This window comes from Stylophora pistillata, chromosome 9, assembly GCF_964205215.1.
Source record: "Stylophora pistillata chromosome 9, jaStyPist1.2, whole genome shotgun sequence".
Taxonomy (NCBI): Eukaryota; Metazoa; Cnidaria; class Anthozoa; order Scleractinia; family Pocilloporidae; genus Stylophora; species Stylophora pistillata.
In genome coordinates, this window is record NC_142527.1 from 23343441 (window position 1) to 23362468 (window position 19028).

General features: G+C 37.9%; 1 protein-coding gene across 2 annotated transcripts; it reads left to right on the forward strand.

Annotated features, from left to right (window-relative positions):
• The first annotated feature begins 278 nt into the window (after positions 1 to 278).
• Positions 279 to 18514, forward strand: LOC111341377 (PDZ domain-containing protein 8). 2 transcript variants are annotated; one of them, XM_022948344.2, is made up of 18 exons: positions 279 to 486; positions 939 to 1179; positions 5828 to 6054; positions 6966 to 7319; positions 7781 to 8001; positions 8608 to 8874; positions 9237 to 9474; positions 9979 to 10098; positions 10285 to 10394; positions 11185 to 11332; positions 11775 to 11806; positions 12360 to 12435; positions 12673 to 12767; positions 13234 to 13438; positions 13785 to 13895; positions 14687 to 14749; positions 16408 to 16521; positions 16782 to 18514. In XM_022948344.2, exons 1-18 carry the CDS (start codon positions 340 to 342, stop codon positions 16887 to 16889), a joined length of 2877 nt encoding a protein of 958 aa, XP_022804079.2. In that variant the 5' UTR covers positions 279 to 339; the 3' UTR covers positions 16890 to 18514. The 2 variants fall into 2 exon arrangements, with proteins under 2 accessions (XP_022804079.2, XP_022804078.2); XM_022948343.2 differs by having other exon boundaries at positions 280 to 486; positions 13201 to 13438.
• Positions 18515 to 19028: the final 514 nt, after the last annotated feature.

Below are 19028 nucleotides of genomic sequence, written 5' to 3' on the forward strand. Positions count from 1 at the left end.
TTATTTTATTGAAAAAAAAAACGCCCCCAAGATATTAGACAAATCTTCTCGACTTTATTTCGTGAGAAGAAACCGGATGTTACAATGTACAGATATTAAATTATGGTATATTGGCTGATAAACCGTAATGGCTAAGCCAATAAAAAGTCTTGAATTGCATTATCCATTGATCCAGTTTTTAATAAAAAGGATTTTTCGGTGTCAGTATGACTGGGTTTGTTTACCTTCTGTTATAGCACGCCATATTGGTCAGCGGACTGTTATTTCATCTCCAGTCCCCCATCTGCCTTTGACTTAAAAAAACATGTCTTACCCGTTGCTTTGTAGGCAAATTCTCTCATGTTTATAGCCTTCATTCTCGCTTTTTTGATCGGGGTATTTTCTGTTTTGCTTTTGGAAGCCATTTTGCTTTACAAATGGTGGAGTTCTACGGGAGTGGATGCTCCAAAACTTTACCCACAGCGCACGAAAGTCACCAATCCAGAGGTACGTGCATCCGCTTTTTCAGTTGGGTATACATATGCCCAGGGAACGTTAATTTTATTTGAAGATCGCAATATTAATTTTGATCGCTGTGTGCAGTTCTATGATCAGGGAATTATTTGCGGTTTTTTCTTGACACGTTAGAAATGTATGAACATTAATAAAATTTTCATTTTAATCAGAAAAGGAAATCATGCACATTTCAATTTTAATCCTGAATAATTTGACAGTAATGGAAAAGGGGAGGGATTTTCAGGAATTTTTTAAAAATCTTGTCAGTGTCCAAGGTTGTAGGTTGTCAGTAGTAATCACAAGAGCAACAAACTTTGAAGAAGAAATTTGCAGGGACAAGACTACATGTACGTGAAGAAATTGTGACGCTAGAGATCACGCAAATGAAAATGATGGAAATACCTATTAAATACTCGCTTGACGTAAATTCATGCTTTCTTTAGCTTATAGCAGATTACTACAAGAAAGATCAAGCCACTGAACCTGAATCATGTGTCTGTATGAACCTTCTATTTGCCTTTCTGTGGAGAGAATGGCGGGATACTCCACAGATGAAAAGATACTTTTTAAAGAAGATGAACTCAGAGTTCACCGAACTTATTCAAGGAAAAGCAGCAAGCAAACTGATTGAGCAAATCACAATCGAAGAACTTTCACTTGGGACATCATTGCCTGTTATTACAGGTTAGTACATTTTTGTTGACTTTAACCATTTACAACTTAACTTCATGATCAATATGCATATTTTCCATACTGTTCACTATGCGTTTCCTAAGGTACAGAGAGAATTTTCCTAAGGAACTAATTTTCCTAAGGTACAGGAAGAATTTGGATATATCAACAAAGTTGAAATGGTAAATTGGCCACCGTAACGATTACAAAAGCTGACGTTTCGAGCGTTAGCCCTTCGTCGGAGGAAGAATTTGTCTACCAATCAAGAGCCTCCTCAGTTAGTTATCATTTCCTTTATTCTCGTGACCTTGGTGTGTAATTGAGGTGCGATCCTGTAAGCAGAAAGTTCCTTTGGATGACTATGGGACAAAAAAAAAACTGTTCCAAAATGAGGGCACCAAAGAACATGAACGATACTGTGGAATGAGTTAAATATCACTGTACTAAGTAATATGTTTTGTTAAGCTTCCTGCATATCTCTTTTGTATGAGAATTGAATTCTTGTTCTCTTGATAATAGTCTTAGTTACACACTTTGTCAAGCCTTCTGTATACCTCCTTTCTATGGGGATTAAAGGCTTGTTCTCTCATTAATGGAGTCTTAGTAGTGCTTTTTTTCAAGCTTCTCTCATATCTCCTTTGTATAGGAATTTAAGGCTTGTTCTCTTCTCTTGTTAATGCATGGAAATGCGAAGGCACTGTGCACTCCCCTAACTTAATTATACTTTGCACCCATGCTCTCTGGTTTACTTTATTCTCATCTGAAGCCAACATTTCCATTGTCTCTTCTAAATCTAATATATTTCCTCATGTTTCCTTAACGCTTGCCATATTTTAAGGCAAAAGGCTAGATTTTTGCAACACAATCATTTAGTTATTAAATATACCTTCTCTGCAGCTCACCAAAGAGTTTTTTGAGCATTCCTTCCCATTAGCCCTTTACACACTAACATCAGTATGTATATTCTCCATACTGTTCTCTATTGACATGGAGAATTTGTTTAACAATCAAGATCTCATGACCTTAATGTGTTATTCAAGGGTGATATTGTAAGGAGAAATTACGGTAAGTGCTGATCATTCTCAAGGGTCAAAGGTTTTAAAAGAATTAGCCTAATTAGCAATTGGTAAACACCACAGCATACACCATTGAGTTATGGATGCACACAGGAGGTTGCTAAGCAGTAAAGAAGTGTAAGTCGCATGAGGGGATAACCTCAGAGCAACTCTAGCTTCTTGAGTGCTTAGCAAACCTCCCAAGTGCATCCATAACTGATTATAGTTCACCACTAAATTTTCTCTGGTTCTTATTGGTTTAAATCGATCACGTGATGCGATAGTGTTCATCCGTGGAGAGACACTATCAGCCCATAGTGCCTGCCCGCGGAAAATACCTGGATGGATAGTGCCCATCTGCGGAAAATACCTGGATTTATAGTACTCATCCGTGAAAAGTTTTGAATAGTTTGACAGCCACGAAGTTAGGCAGATCGGAAAAACAGTGACTTTTCGATTTTGACAGGTATAACGTATTATTTATAGCCAATGGACGGTTGCAAATTATTGACATTTGTGACAAGCTGTAGGCGCGGAAGAAAATTTAGTGGTGAACAATAACAACAATAGAGTGTTTATGTCTCAGAACTATCGGTCTGATAGTTGCCCCTTGGAAATTTGATGTTCTTAAAACTAGCATATTTGTTTTAAGAACATCAAATTTCCACGGGGCAACTATCAGCCGATAGTTCCTCAACAGAAACACTCTATTGTTTAAATAGTGTTCACTATAGCATTTACCATTTCTTTTATAACATAACATTGATAAATTGTAGCAAATGAGTTTTCTGTTATTTAACAAATCTTACATGACCAGAAAAAACAAGCATGCCTGGAAAACTAATCTTTGCATTTGCTCATGTCAGCAATGTACACCCATGGGCAAATGGTGGATGCTGAATTGACTAATCAGAATGCCCACTTTACTTTGGTTATGTTACAATCTCTCTTTTTAAAAACTGGATCATTGGATAATGCAATTCAAGACTTTTCATTGGCTTAGCCATTATGGTATACGAGCCAATATACCATAATCTGTTATCTGCACATTGTAACATCCAGTTTCTTCTTATAAAATAAAGCTGAGAAGATGTGTCTAATATCTTGGGGGCATTTTTTTAGTAAAACAATTATTCCACTCGCGCTTGTTGGATATGAGATGATTATAGCCAACTTGGTGCTACGTGCCTCGTTGGCTATCAATCGTCTCATATCCAACTCGCGCTCGTGGAATAATTGTTAAATAGACACTACCTTACCTTAATCACCCCCAGGATTTATTTAAAGAAAATGTCACCTTTTAGTTTTGATGCACTGTTAAACAGGTGGGTAATGAAAACTGAGGACATAAAACCAAAAATATACCCTCATATAACTGCAAACAAACTGTCTCACTTGGTCTGTAAGAGGTTGCCGCAGAGAATATTGAAATTTATATTCCCGATGTTTATTATTTTTGTCAACACTGTTCCGTCTTCGTTTAGTCCTTTCTATATGATTGTATTTGTTTCTGTGATTGGTGATTTTATTTTTTGATTGTTTTAGTTATATCTGTTACATATGTCATATTGATTTTATTTATTATGAAATAACTGAGATTACTACGGACAGTAATCCTGATTGGTCCAAAACCTATCATTTATTGCACCATTGAAACCCATGGGAAATTGAGGTTTATTCTATAAGAGCAGTGGACTGCACTTCCTTTAGGTGTACTAATCTCAGTAATAACCCACACGGTTAGCTCAATGGATAGAGCGCTGGACTGTTGTGCAGGAGGTTGAGGGTTCGAGCCCCGACTGGACCAGCACTCAAGGTCTTAAAATAATTGAGAAGAATTTGCTACCTTTCTATAACATCAAGAAATGGTTAGATATTGTAGTCTTTTCAGATAGGGACGAATAATTGGAGGTCCCATCTCCTGCAAGGTTGGGGTAGGAGACGTAAATTTCCCACACACACAAGATTACTGTGCGATGGATGTCCTCCCCTGGGGTGAGATGGGTGGGAGGGTGGACTAGCACAAATGGTTCTTATGTTCCTTTCTAGTCCTTCCCCACGGCAAATAATGCAGTGAAAATGGAGTAAATTAAATTAAATTAATTACTGGCCTCCTGCCGGTGATTAACAAATATTTTTAGTGTATTCCCAACATCCTGTTAAAACCTTTCACTCCCATCTCCTGGCTGAAAATTCTCTTTACTGTCTGTAATACATCTCTTATAAAGTTTTTTTTCTGAGAATTTGGTATTGGATCAAATGATTATTGCCTAGTTAATATTTTTCTTTATTCTCATCACTTAGCTGCTTGATATCAGTTGCCATGGTGATGCATGACATATTCAATAATTTTTCACCTTCTAACATATCTAACTTATTCACTTATCAAGCTAATATTCATCCCCTTAAGACAAGATCATCTTCAAGAGGCGACTATTTTGTTAAAAGTTCAAGATTAGATATACAAAAAAAGGGCATTTTCAAGAAATGGTGTTAGAATCTGGAATAGCTTGTCTTGTGAAGTGCGCCAGCTATCAAAATACAATTTTAAGAGTAAAAATTCATGATTTCTCCTCCAGAGACTTGAAAAATCTGACGATTAAATTGATTTGTCTACTTTAATAGCACAACTATAAGACCCCAGCTTGTTCTGTTCTCTTGCCATATCTTAAATGTAGTAATGTAGTTGTAATTTGTCTAGAATTTTGAATCTCTTGCTCTGTAAATCTTTTTATTGTATAATATACGTATTAAACACTTCCTGCCTTGACTAGCCTTTGCTAACTGCGGGCAGTGCATACTTTTTGTAATATTGTAATAATAATACTAATAATAATAAAACTTGTTTAAAACTTGTGTGTGTAATTATAAACTATATTGAATTTGTTATTGTTGGGAGAAGTTATGTCTTGGTTACTCTTGAGAATTAGAAAGGGTTCAGGTTATTAAGTTGGTCAACTGCTAGAAAGTGTGGTCTGCAGTGCTTTCAATAAGACCTGGCACCCACTGGAGCTCCGGCAGGTATTCTGTCGCGAGTCGTCGGGTATGTTTCACCGTGCTCAAGTTGCAGTCACCACGCTCAAGTTGCACTTAAGTTGCTCTCTGGCGGGTGCTGTACCGAGGTAGCCACCCATTTCAAATCTTATTGAAAGCACTGCTAATGGGTAACATGTGTATGTTATAGTGAGTGCTTACAGCTGTGTATAAATTTGCTTATCTCAGTTCTTTTCTTTTCCCTCAAGAAAATGATGCTCAAGTTTAATTTTTTTTTTTTTAGGCATCTTTTCTGCAATTGCTTTAATTGCAGCTCACCTGCAAGAATAATTTCTTTACTTAGATTTCATCTGCAGGTCAAATGATTTAATCTCTTTAACACTTTCTGATCAACTGAACTTTCACACATCATCAAATTTGTATTTAAGAAAATGATTTTGCAAACACCAAATTTATTTCTCAGGAAATTGGCCAAAATTTTTTTCCACACCATTCTCAAGGAAAGCAAACCAACAGAAAGGGTCTTGATTGTCCCCAAGATCTCAGGCCCAGTTTTTTTCCCATGCAGACCTCCTGTCCAATAAACAACATCATTTAATTCATGTCAATAGGTGCAACCATTATGAAGATAGAAACAAAAGATCCAAAGGAAGTTGCCAAAGAATTAGACATAGCCCTTGATCTTGAATATACGGGAGGGTGCCACATGGCCATACAGGTTGATCTTGTTTTCAACAAGTCTGTGTATGTTGCTGTCAAGTTGGTCTCTCTGAAAGGTCGAGCTAGATTACAGCTGAGCAGACATCCCCTGTCACACTGGTCTTTTGCCTTCTATGAGGTACTGGATGATAAAAATATTGAAAACCATAATCAGAGAGATTCATTATTTTGCAGAATACTTTTAATCCTTAGTCAGTTTTCTTAATAGTTTTTAAAGGAAGGGTCCACTGGTAGGGTTGCAAGCTCATCAGGCTTAAATAGAAAAAATGGATCACATTCTTCCAGTTACAATATTGGCAACATAAGCCTTTGGACTCTCTGAAACAGAACAACCTTCTTTTAAAGGAGTCTGTCACATGACAGCAGACAGGGAAGAATGCATTAGTACATACCACACCAATGAATAGTGCTTTTCGGAAGTGAATATCAAGTGCTATCCACTTCTGACCAGCCATTGAGACAACATTGCACGTCAAGAGTTTAATTACTGACCATTTATCGGCATACTGAAAGAATTGAACTAATTTGTTTTTTGTATCTGTGTGGTATATACTAAAACAGTTATTCACCTCAGTGATGTTGAAAGTGGTGGACATTTACCTTACAACTTTGCATTCCAGGAAATATCCACCACTATTCAACTCCACTTTGGTGAATTAAATTGGTAACTACCAATGAAACCCAATGCATGATTGATAAGCCAAGTGTGAGTGAAAAGTAAAGTAACACTTTTTACAGCTGAGAACAATTTATGGGGCTGAGATTCGCTTTCGTTCATCAGCCAACCAAAGCCGTCTCTTATGTGTGTGGAAATGTCAGTGTTTCTTTTTATTTTGGTATTATAATAGTGTTTTGAATATGAGACCAGGATCTCAAGACAACTGGATGTATGGTCCTCTTACTAAGAAGAATTTGCTGCCAGATCTTGAGAATAATATGGCTTTTTATTGGCATTGTTTATTTATTAATGTCTTTAAAAATGTTTTTGTTTGTTTGTTTGTTTGTTTGTTTTTTTGTTTTTTTGTCCAGGAACCAGAAGTTGAATTTGAAGCTGAGTCCCAGTTTGAAGGCAAAAACTTCCCTCAACTAACATCTCTCATAATAAGCCATCTTCGCAAGTCTTTACAAAAGAAGCACACCCTTCCCAGCTACAAAATCCGATACAGCCCCTTTTTCCCACAGGTGATTCCTCAGGACGAAACCCAAGAGGTGTATGTTCATAACAGCAGTGTCACTGTGGGTAGCTTAGAGGTCACAGTGGTGGGGTGCACCCGTCTACCTGAGCTAGAGAATGGAGTATCTCAGTACTGTAGTTTGTCTGTGGACCAGCTTCCCTGGAGTCAACTTGTTGAGAACAAAAGAGCAATGTGGCCAACATTTGAGGTGGGGAAGACATTGGTCTGTTTTCACATTCTGCGCGTGGAAATCCTGTGAATTTTGGGTTGAATTGAAAGCAATTTACTAACAATGTAGTGTGGACCAATTTGGCTGACTACTCATTCAAGCTCTGAAACTCAGCCTCCTTGCGTTTTCGAAATCATTCTTAAGCGAATTAGTAACTGTCGAAAACTCGTGAAGATATGAAACGCTGAACTTGAGAGTTTTTGCTAAGAAAAAAAAAAAACATTGAAACGGTATTAAATCCGATTGGATTCGAGTAAGCTTTGCCCAAATTTCTCAGACTTAGCTCCAATTATTATTATTATTATTTTTTAGTTTGATTCCCGATATTTTGACCTAAAGAGGCTGCTTAATTCAAATTTGAAGCTTAGAACTCACTACTGGCAAAAAACGTGAAATATCGACTGCAAGTTCGTTTAACATTGACATGTTTTTCCCCGCAGATTGAGATAAGTCGTGAAAACAATGACATATCCTTCGGGCTGACCTTGAATAAAGAGATCAGTGAAGATGAGTTGGGAAAAACCATCGTGATAAACACAATTGTAACTGACTCTCCTGCATACAGTGCAGGAGTTATGGCCAAAGATATACTGGTGGCTGTTGATGGGAAAAAGATAGAATCGCTCAAGCAAGCTGCCAAGATGATAAAGAATAAAAGCAGGTATCTTGTGCAAAACAATTATCAATGACTAAGCTCGAGATGATTTTTCGAAGATTTGAAAATATATTGTGTAGGCTCCGTGAAGCTTGATTAAGGGCTCCTGTGATTTGTTGATTCATCGCATTCAGCTTTTGAAATTGAACTTCATGTTATATCTGGTGTCTTTTTAGCAAATTTAAACTTTCGGGAAAATTTCATGAACATTTCTGACGTTTCGGCACATTTAAGCTCTCTTTTGCCGTTTCTCAAGTTCACTTCAGACCATCTACTTGTTCCATTTAACTACAATGGCGTCATTACTGCCACTGCTGATACACGGAACTAAAAACCTGAGCGGTGCTGCTTGTGTCATGAATCTATTGCATAACTGGCAGTATTTGTTGTCAATCAACTCCTCTGAAATCTGCCGACTACTTCCGCTAGAAACTTTTTTCGCTGAGTACATCAGCGCGCCCCAAAGAATAGTGTGTTGTCCAGGGACCCCAGCCACGGTTCCAACATCACAGCCTACCAAACTTCTTAAAACTTTGTGGTCCGCGTGGCCATTACCCACATTTTATCATTTTTTTTTTTTTTTTTTTAATCGTTGTTATTTTTGTGCTCTAGATTCACTGCTACGGTTCAAAGACAGCCTACAAGAATTTCGCAACGAGTCGATCGCGAAAATCCAGAGGACAAACAAGATGGTAAAACTGTAGTGAACTTTAATAATGTCGCACTTTACAATGACAGCGACTCCGAGGATGAATTTGTCAACATCGTGGTGCCACTGTTTGAAGGTGAAGACAACGAAATCGCCAGGTCTGCGATGAAGGAAATGCTGTCACGAACCACTGAACCGAGGCCGAGGGCGGAGAAAAAAATGAAAGGAAGGCAAGGCCGGGTTTTTTCTTTCGGAATTCCATGATTCGTTCTAGTGCTTTATCGTACCGAAGTATTCTAAACTATGTTTACCTTGACTTGGCTGGGTCGTTTTGTTGTGTTCTTGGGCAAAACATTTTATTCTCTCAGTGCCTTTCTCCAGCAAGCAATATAAAGGGTGAACTAGAAGGGAAGCCTGACGAATGCCAAAGGTGGTGGGGGGGAGGGGAGGGGGGAGGGGAAGGGGGACCTTGTGAGAGACTGACATCCCATTCAGGGGAGTAGAGATCGGGATAAGCTCTATAAAAATGTGCTTTACGTATATCCTGTCTGCAAAAAGTATGAACTTAAAGTTTCGCTTGTTTTTGTTTTAGAGATCAGAAATTATCGGCGCAACTGACAAGGGGCTCAAAGCAGGGATCGCCAGCATCCACGCAGCGGACGTACACGAGCCAGACAACTCTTGAAGTGAACGATAAGAAGGTGTCCATCGACAAGACTCCTCAACCAAATGGCACCGACACTGCTTCGCCAAAACGCCCAAGAAAGGTGTCCCTGACGGTCATGGACGGACTAGACACCAGGAAAACCACGCTGGTGTCAGCAAGCGCGGTAAGCGGTTCCGTCATTCATTGCTGCCGAGTATCGTAGAATATTGACGAAGCACAGTGTTGTCGACGACTTTCTAGCTTTTGCTCTTAAGACGCAAGACCAACATGCCAGGTTGTTAAGCCAAACACTTAGGTAATAGGGAACTTTATCTATGTTTACACAGCTTCATTGAAAACAGGCGGCGGGGCGGGAAATTTGAGAAAATTATGCTAACCCGCAAACTAGTCGAGGGTTTGTATAGTCACGATCATATTTTACAATATGGACTAAGTTTGGAAATTCTATCGTGTATTAGAGTTTACCTTCAAACCAATCGAATCCTCCTCGTATAGTTCTTACTGTTTTAGGAGCACTTCTATTAAAAGATTAAAGATTAAAGGCATTCGTTACCGATTCTGTTTCGGTGAAAACGTGGGTGCTAAGAATTGTGGAAGGGAAATCTGTGTTATTCGTTTCTCTTTTGCGTCAATACAACACGTTAATAAAGTTACCTTCTTTTGTCAGGATCCAGTGTGGAATGAAACTTTCAAGTTTGATATTCCAACCAGTAACCTTCAGTACCTTAACGTGTGCATATGGAGTAAATCACAAGAGAAAAACGAGAAAGACATCATACTTGGCCATGTGAGTCGAGAATATTTTTTTCTTATACGTTTCCTTTTACAAAACGAATTCTGCGCACAAGGCTATGTAACCTTATAAATCAGGAGTAGCGCGCTTTCTTCCTGGTTGACGCTCGTAAGGAATCGTTTTTTTGTGTGTTTAGGCGACATGCTAATCGCTTATAAATAGCCGTCAATTTTGTTGCAGGTAACCATTCCCTTGATGGACATTGCACTGCGATGCTTGTCCTTCACGTCAAAAAGACACGAAGAGTGTTTCGTCTTGGTTTCCCCGCACTCCGACAGGATTATATCAAAGTAAATATTAAACTTGATTGCAGCATTTATGAGTTAATTTTTCGAAAGGGAGAACGGTCTGGTTGTCGAATAGCGACATACTGATTTCAAGAACCTCTTTACTCTTTAAAGAAACAAGTATTTTCTTTTTTAAATTTCAAATAAACCCTTGTGCTGCCTCTGAGAATTTTATATTTAGCAAAGGAAGAAACTATCTTCTAATCTGAGGATTTCATCATGTGTTACAAATGGTAATGGTCAACTGATTATGTCGAAAAACCAAAACCAAAGTAATCACAGTTACCAATCAGAACAAAGGTTAACACCATTATTAACCAATGAGAACTCAAAGGAAAAACAGGCGGGAAAACGCGGGTGACCAAGGTGGGACTAGTTTTAGTTCTGGATCTGATTGGGCGAAATTTTGGCTCTAGTTTTTCGCTACCAATCACAAGCGTTACTAAAGCAATCCAGGATCACTTTCGATGCTCAATTGAAAATTGCTCCATTACACGATCGCGTGTTGCAAAACCAAAGAAATGACAACGGCCAATTAAAACGAAGGAAAGTCTAAAGGGAAGTAATGCGGGCTCAAGCTAAGAGAGCGCGGAAAAACGTAAGTGACCAAGTCGCGGGCGGTTTGTCATCTGGTTGATTCAGAGGTGGTGAAATATTTTTCTTGACCAATGACAAAACAAATAAATGTAAATTCAAACCAATAACTTTTGTTTTACACTGCACTTCACTTAACGTTACTTTGTCAACACCCGTCTATACTAAAACTTATTGCAGCTGATTCTTTCTGCTTCAGTCAGCCATATCTTCGCAATCATCCTGGTCTTAAAGAGAGTCTGTGCTGTGGAGACATCACATTGATTTTCCATCACAGTCCATCTCTTACGGATTGTGATGAGTCAATCCTTGACAAAGTGGAATCACTGAACGAGTCTGCACCCAAGGTATGAACAAGGTTGTTGTGTTTACTTTCAAGTAGTTATGTTCTAGATAAGAAGAAGCCTTGGCAACCTTATGAATAAAAAAAATTAGTGAAAGTGTTGTGTGATCATCCGGGTTAGTGTAGTCCTGAGAAGGACTGTTGTCGCGGATGGTAGTGACTGACGTTTCGACAACCTGTGCGGAAGTCATCATCAGAGTCAAGACTGATGACTTCCGCACAGGTTGTCGAAATGTCCGTCACTACCACCGAAAACACTCACCCGGACGATCACACTACATTTTCACGTGTTACCCCGGGTTCAAACCATTTACCTCAAAAAAAATTAGCATGTGCACCGAAACAACATTTGACGCGTTTGCTAAATTTGAGTGTTATAATTTATTGGTTGGAGCGTTAAGATATGATATACTGTCATATTCATGTTCATGCGTTTTTCTTTGCAGGATGAAAGTCCTGAAAAAGACACCCTTGAAAGGTAAATCGGAAATTCTAAATTGTTGTAGGGCCAGTGTTTATAGGGAGCTCAAAGAGAGATGCTTTTTGAGACGCAGAAGGTCGTTAGAAGTTTAGAGTTCTTTCTCTAGCGCACAGATCATTTACCATTGCCCTTTGGGTTTGAAATGCTGAAAATAGGGGCTTTCCATTTCAATGTCGGGTGTCGAACTACATCAGAAATAACTGCATTCTCCTCCCGTTTGTTTGCCTCTAAACCCTTGTAACGAAGGAATGAGCATGGAGTGAATGCTGATTCTTGTTTAGAAATGTGTCATTTGATTTTGATCAGATGCTTGTTTCATTTCTTCCTTGTCTCTGGGTTTTTGTCGGGACTCCACTGTGAAGTCTATAGATGATAGGAAAACAAAATAAACCCTAAAGAACAATTTGTACGCATCCAGAACTGAAGTACTCTTAACTTTGTGTTTTAGTTAATAAAAATGGCCTCTCTTGATATCGATGAGTATGCTTTTACTTTGTTGTTTTCTCTTTCTGTAACACTTGTTTAATGTATCGTATTTTCTGCCTTGCAGTTTGGAGCCTCCTACACATCAGTTTATCTTAACCCAGTTTTATTTTCCAACAAGATGTAGTTATTGCAACAAAAAGGTATGAACTTTGAAATGTGTAAGATTCTTTTCCGAAAATTCCGTTTGCGTATGTTCACTGAATTGCTAAAAACTCTTCTGAGCGTTTTCTCAGATTGTACCGTTGATGTGGTCTTCTCCTAAGTCAACGCTGTCATCGAAACGTTGTTCGGAAATGTTTCATTATCGAGCCGATGAGTCTTTTCTTTCCTTACCATCTGCGCAGTGGATGCTATAACTGACGATGTATTTCTTTTAGGTATGGACCAAAGTTGCGTTCCAGTGTAGAACTTGTGCTATGATCTGCCACAAGAAGTGTCTGAGGAATTGTATGGGTTATACACACTGTGTAAAGTGAGTGTCAGTAGTAGAATATTCCTGCAAAATAGATTTGTTCGTTTCATTCTTAAATCTCGCATTTTTTAATGAATTTGAACACGAGTTAGTGGAGTTGTTTGCCAAGCGGACGGTGCAATTGCAATAAGTTTTATTTTTTATACAATTAGATGTATTGACTGTTTAATTTCAAAAAGAGCATTCTTCGATCGAGTAACGTATCACTAAAACCAAAGCTGCAACAACCGCGAATTACAACGAACGAAAGTGATAATTCGGAGCTTGGCTTTCAGAGCGGAAAAAATGCCTCTGTTCAATTGCTGGTGTCGTTAGTGCTTTCTAATTTCTGCGTTAATCTTTCTAGACCAGTCCCGTAGAAAGAAACATAACTGTGCATAGTTTATATGTTTGCGGTTTATTTTGATACATTGGTGGTTCATTTCTTGACAAGCACAAAACAAACCACGTCCGGGTGGTTTTGTAGACAGCAATCGAAGTCAGCGCCGGACAAAAAGAATGGAAAACAAGAAGAGAGTAAAGACAATATGGCAGAGTCATCGGCACCCGATGTAGAAGAGGCTTCCAGTGAATCGGATTATGAACCGTTTGCTACCACAAGTGAGAGATCATCGGACGAAGATGAAACAGAGTCAGAAGCGAGAGATGATCTAGGGAATGGAAATGTTAAGGTTGGAGGCTCCTGATGTAGATAATGTTAGAAATATCGGCCTTTTTGGTACAAATTTTCATCAATATGGCTAAAGATACACATAGTTAAAGTATTATGAGAGTGGCCTCAAAATTTTCCAAGTAGTCCAGTGAACGTTACCCAAATTTTCGAGGAGTGTTAGTGCTTGTTGAGAGGAACTCGAACTGTGCATAAACCGCCCGTATTCAAAACAATGAAATTACTGTGTTCAATCTCTTCATTTATATTCAGCAGATGTATCTTAACCTGCTTTCGTAAAGCTGTCTTTCTTTTTAGATGTTCCTTAACTTTGGCTCGGTTGATTTTGAATTGAATTTGCTCTGTAGAAGTCAGGTCGGACTGAAGGTGCAGCTGAATCAGACGAGGATGTCTCCGATAAGAGAAATGTGAAAGAGGAAGCGACCGCAATCATGAGAGCTTCAGAGCGCGTAAGGGAGGTCAGTTTCATTAGAGATGTATTTCACACATAACATCAAGTAATTTATAGTTATTTTACGGATGATAATAATAATAATAATAAATAATAATAATAATAATAATAATAAATCATGAGAGCTTCAGAGCGCGTAAGGGAGGTCAGTTTCATTAGAGATGTATTTCACACATAACATCAAGTAAGTTATAGTTATTTTACGGATGATAATAATAATAATAATAATAATAATAATAATAATAAATAATAATAATAATAATAAATCATGAGAGCTTCACAGCGCGTAAGGGAGGTCAGTTTCATTAGAGATGTATTTCACACATAACATCAAGTAATTTATAGTTATTTTACGGATGATAATAATAATAATAATAATAATAAATAATAATAATAATAACAATAATAGTAATAATAATAATAATAATAATAAATAATAATAATAAAGTCTTTATTACCGTGTCAATGTATTTAGCTCATAGAGCTAATTGGGGACACCTACTTACTAAATTAATAAAAAAAACTATGTACAGTATCATAATAAGTAACAATACAGCCGATAAACTATGCATTAAAATTTTAAAATATTTAGAAATATCAACAGTGTTCAGATAACATAAAAATACTTGTACCATGCAGATAATTAAAAAAAAAAAAAAAAAAAAAAAATCACGTGCTGACGAATAGGTTTTCGTGGACAATATTTGAGTAACTAAAAGTTTTAATTATGAAGAGACATTTGGATATCCATGGTATGTGTTTTGACTTACAATGGTGGACTTTGTATTTTCGTTTTAGGCTGGCAGGGAATTATTTACTAATCTTCCTCTGGAGGCTCGCAAAAGCAAATTAGAAGACATGGTAGGATAACTTTTGATGTTTATTTATATGGGGTGCCATTACCGCCAAAATTATATTTTTAAAATTATTCAGCCTCTTTTTCATTAACCACTTACTTTTATGAATTAACCATACTTGTCACAATATTATTTAGCCCATTTCAAAAATTATTCAGCCTTTTTTTCATTAACCACCTACTTTTACAAATTAACCATGCTTGACACAATATTATTCAGCCCATTTTGAAAATTATTCAGCCTTTTTTTTATGGGGCATGTTTTTAATTATATCCCAACATAACTTGCGGGATTATAAATATATCCCAGAGTTCTTTTCACGTCCTTTTCCTTGCAATATGGCCGACAGGAGAGGGATCGCGGATGTTACACGTTTGCTCTCCCAAGCTGCTACCAATTTGATAAGTCTAGTATCACAAGAGCTTCGAGCAACTAACACTACTTCTGATCTGGAAACGTTGCCTGAACCATCTCGTGGAGTTCTCCTGCACTAGAGTTTTCTGGAAGAAAACCTTTTTTTTCTCCAAGGCCTGCTGTTAGCAATTCCCTCTTCTCTTCAGTACTCGGCACTTCATCTTGTGCAGTGTATGCCAAACAAAATAATTTTGCTGTTAGTTCTTTGGTTTTTTTCTTCCTCCCTTTTGCGGCCCTTGTGACGGTGAAATGTTTTGCTTGACTTGATGTTCCACGTGCAGTTGTGTTGCTTACAACTGGTGATGGAGCGTTGTGAACTTTTTGGTACGGAGAAAACGCTCGTTTCAACTCAGCTTGAGCTCGATCAGAAGTAGTATTAGTTTCTCGAAGCTCTTGTGATGATTGTGGTGCTAGACTTATCAAATTGGTAGCAGCTTGGGAGAGCAAACGTGCAACATCCGCGATCCCTCTCCTGTCGGCCATATTGCAAGGAAAAGGACGTGAAAAGAACTCTGGGATATATTTATAATCCCGCAAGTTATGTTGGGATATAATTAAAAACATGCCCCATGAAAAAAAGGCTGAATAATTTTCAAAATGGGCTGAATAACATTGTGTCAAGCATGGTTAATTTGTAAAAGTAGGTGGTTAATGAAAAAAAGGCTGAATAATTTTTGAAATGGGCTAAATAATATTGTGACAAGTATGGTTAATTCATAAAAGTAAGTGGTTAATGAAAAAGAGGCTGAATAATTTTAAAAATATAATTTTGGCGGTAATGGCACCCCATATATTTAAACTCTTTATTCTTCCCACTTTTCGCCCAAAATTTTCTCCATTCCAGTTGTCGCCTTGTGCGTCAAAGAGCATATAGCCTGCTCTGCAGGCGTAATTTTGGCGAGCAAGTGCTCAGTGCAGTATTTTCTCAACGAAAAATGGCCGCCATCTTTGATTTCAATGGCTGCGGAAGGCTGGGGAGAGAAAGAAATATGTACCAAGGGGGTGAATGACGGTCAGAATTAAGGAGAGGGAGGGTGGGAGAGTGAATATATTACCCCCGCCCCCTACCCCTACCGACCACTCTGACTCCAAATCAAACATGGCGTTCGGATAAATGATGACGAGCTTATAACGTTGACTCACCCCAAAAAGGTGCCTGCACTGTAGGCTAAAGAGCACAAAGAGGATTGCAGTATAGTTGAGGTGATTCGCCGACCATCTTACCTCAGGTTTTCCTTCAATTCTCAGATGAACAGATTGCAAGTAGAGATTGATGAAGAAAATGAAACGCGTACAGAATTATACGCCCAGAGGAGTAAAATCAAGGAAAGGAAACAGAAAGTTGCTATAGAGTCGTTATTGGTGAGTTCATTTGGAGAAACTTATGTCTGAAAACACACCATTAGATGTAATACATCAGCGATGTGACGTCGCCAAACTCCCGAATCGTGTTAGTACATGTGTCAAACGTACCTGTCGTTATTGGGCCTAATGAAAATACACGCGCAAAGTGAATAAAATTTCAAATCTTTTGGTTTGAGCAACCTAAATTTTCCATTTCTTTGTCCCAAACGCGCGAGTACTGTTTGATATCCTTTGGTTATTTACATCTTGCTCTTCAGGCCAAATCAGAAGAAAGAAGTCAAGCATTAGCCATGTTAATGTTACAGTATTGCGCTGGGTATCAGAGCTGTGTGGAGGCTGAAGAACTCGACTCTTATCACTTGTGAATGATGACCTCGTTCCATTAACGTCAACCCACAAACCTCTAAGAAGTGACTGGCATCTAATTTCTCTATACATTTTTACTACTGAATCAAACGTTAAGGTTATGGAAAAAAAAAAAAAAAAAAAAAAAAAAATAACCATCCACTCGAGAAGCTCTTGACTGTTAGTCAATTTCTCCTTGTTGGTGGCATACGACTGAATTTCTGGAGAACAGTGCGTAGAAATTGCAGACGAGTTTTAGGGTGTAAAGGGTGAAAGGAGAAGTATGCTCCAAAAAACTACATTAACCCGTTGACTCCCAGAAGTGATTAACATGTAACTTCTCCCTATAATATCTATACGCTGTCCAGCGGGAAGGTAATGGGAATACTCGAACGCATCAGGTAGAAGTTTTTATCTTGATGCAAAGCCAAATCCTCGAAACTTATTTTACGAGGAAATTTATAGCAGCTTGAGGGGAGAATTATCAGTCAGATTATTGGAGTTTTAAAGGTTAATACCACTTCAGTCGAGATTTTGTAGAATTATCAATTCTTTTGAAATTGTCTTCAATTGTGCTTAGTAACCTGGCCCTTTGTGTGTGACGAGCTAAGGCGGAGTTAGAGTTTTAATTCGTTCGGCATTAACGAGATTCTGCTGTACAGCCAAACTTGTACTGCTAAACTTGTGCGAACAGGTCACCCTTTGCACGTTACATAACATGTGAAATTCCGTCCTCAGTGATTAACCTTAAAACCGTTAAAACAAGGGTACTTGGTATTCAGTTTTCCTATATGTGGACTGATTATTTTTAGAATTGCTGTAAGTCTTTACTATTTTAAGCTAATTGCGCTCAAAATAGGGAACGTAGTCATATCTTCAAAGGTGCAATCAATGTTACTTTTGGCGACATCCTAAATTTCTGATTGAAAGGATACAAAATATTCGTTTCGAGTGACCTTTACGTGAATGACTTGGCTTTAGAAGAATCTTTACACCACATCGTTATTTTGTAGAATTATGGTAATATATCAAAGAATCACGAGTGAGTGACACTAATCTTGCAGTTGTATATCAAAAGATTACTCAGTCTATTGAAGAGATTATCATATATGGTTGATTGTAATTTATATTTAAAGAGATTTTACGTTTTTTTTTTCGTTAGGTACGCAATTATTTATTTCTATGTCGCTTAACAGCGAAAAAATCCGTCATCGTGCAGTCTTTCGCCAAAAATGTGCTTAACCGTACCGCAGTTCATTTTGGTATTTTTTCAATTTATGTCGTGGGAATTTTAAATTGCCAGAAGTCAGGAAAGATTTCCTGATGGAGTTCAAATTTTTTTAATCAAAATAATAGTTTAAGAGCTTCTAAGAATTTTTTTGCCAGGCTTTAATTCAGACGTATTTGATGCGAACGAGAGCTTAGTATTTCTTTGTAAAATTTAGATCACTACTTCCATTTTTTTGTTTGATCAGTGAAGAAAGTGGAAGAGAGAACGGAGATTTTACCGAGGGAGCGGGTGATAAATAACAGGAAAAAGAGGAGAGGAGAAGGGTCGACTAAGGATCCACAAAGGAATTATGATAAGCTTTGATCGTATTTAGGAAAAGAGTGATACTATAATAAAGAATTGTAAATTGTTGAATTACAGTGTGTTTGTATATTTGCATGATTTGGGGGAAGGGGTGGGTGGGTTGAAGTATGCATGGAGAAGAGCATGGAAAACTGGGCCGAGCATTTGAAATCGACCTTTGCTGGTTAAGACGTCCAGTGAAGGATGGTTCGTCAACTTAACTACGACATAAACTTAACAGCGTTATGAACTTTACAATGTCATCATAGGTTAATTTGAAGACTTCAGTTAGAAAAAAAAAATGTGCACTTTTTTAGACTGGCAGACAATGCAGCTCGTACATTACAGGAAATATCTTGTATAACGCCGAAACACTGATTTCAGGAGATAAACCTGGATTAATTATACTTGAAAGCTATTCCTAGTTTTAATTTAGTGGTTTTGCTATGAGTGACCGTTCACGATGGGTGGGACAAACAGGCCGTGGAGACTTGATCAGCAAAGGGTGACCACGACCGAGGTGAAGTACAGCAATTAAGAGAGAAGAATTTAGGGACTTTGACAACTGACAAATTAACACAGGTGA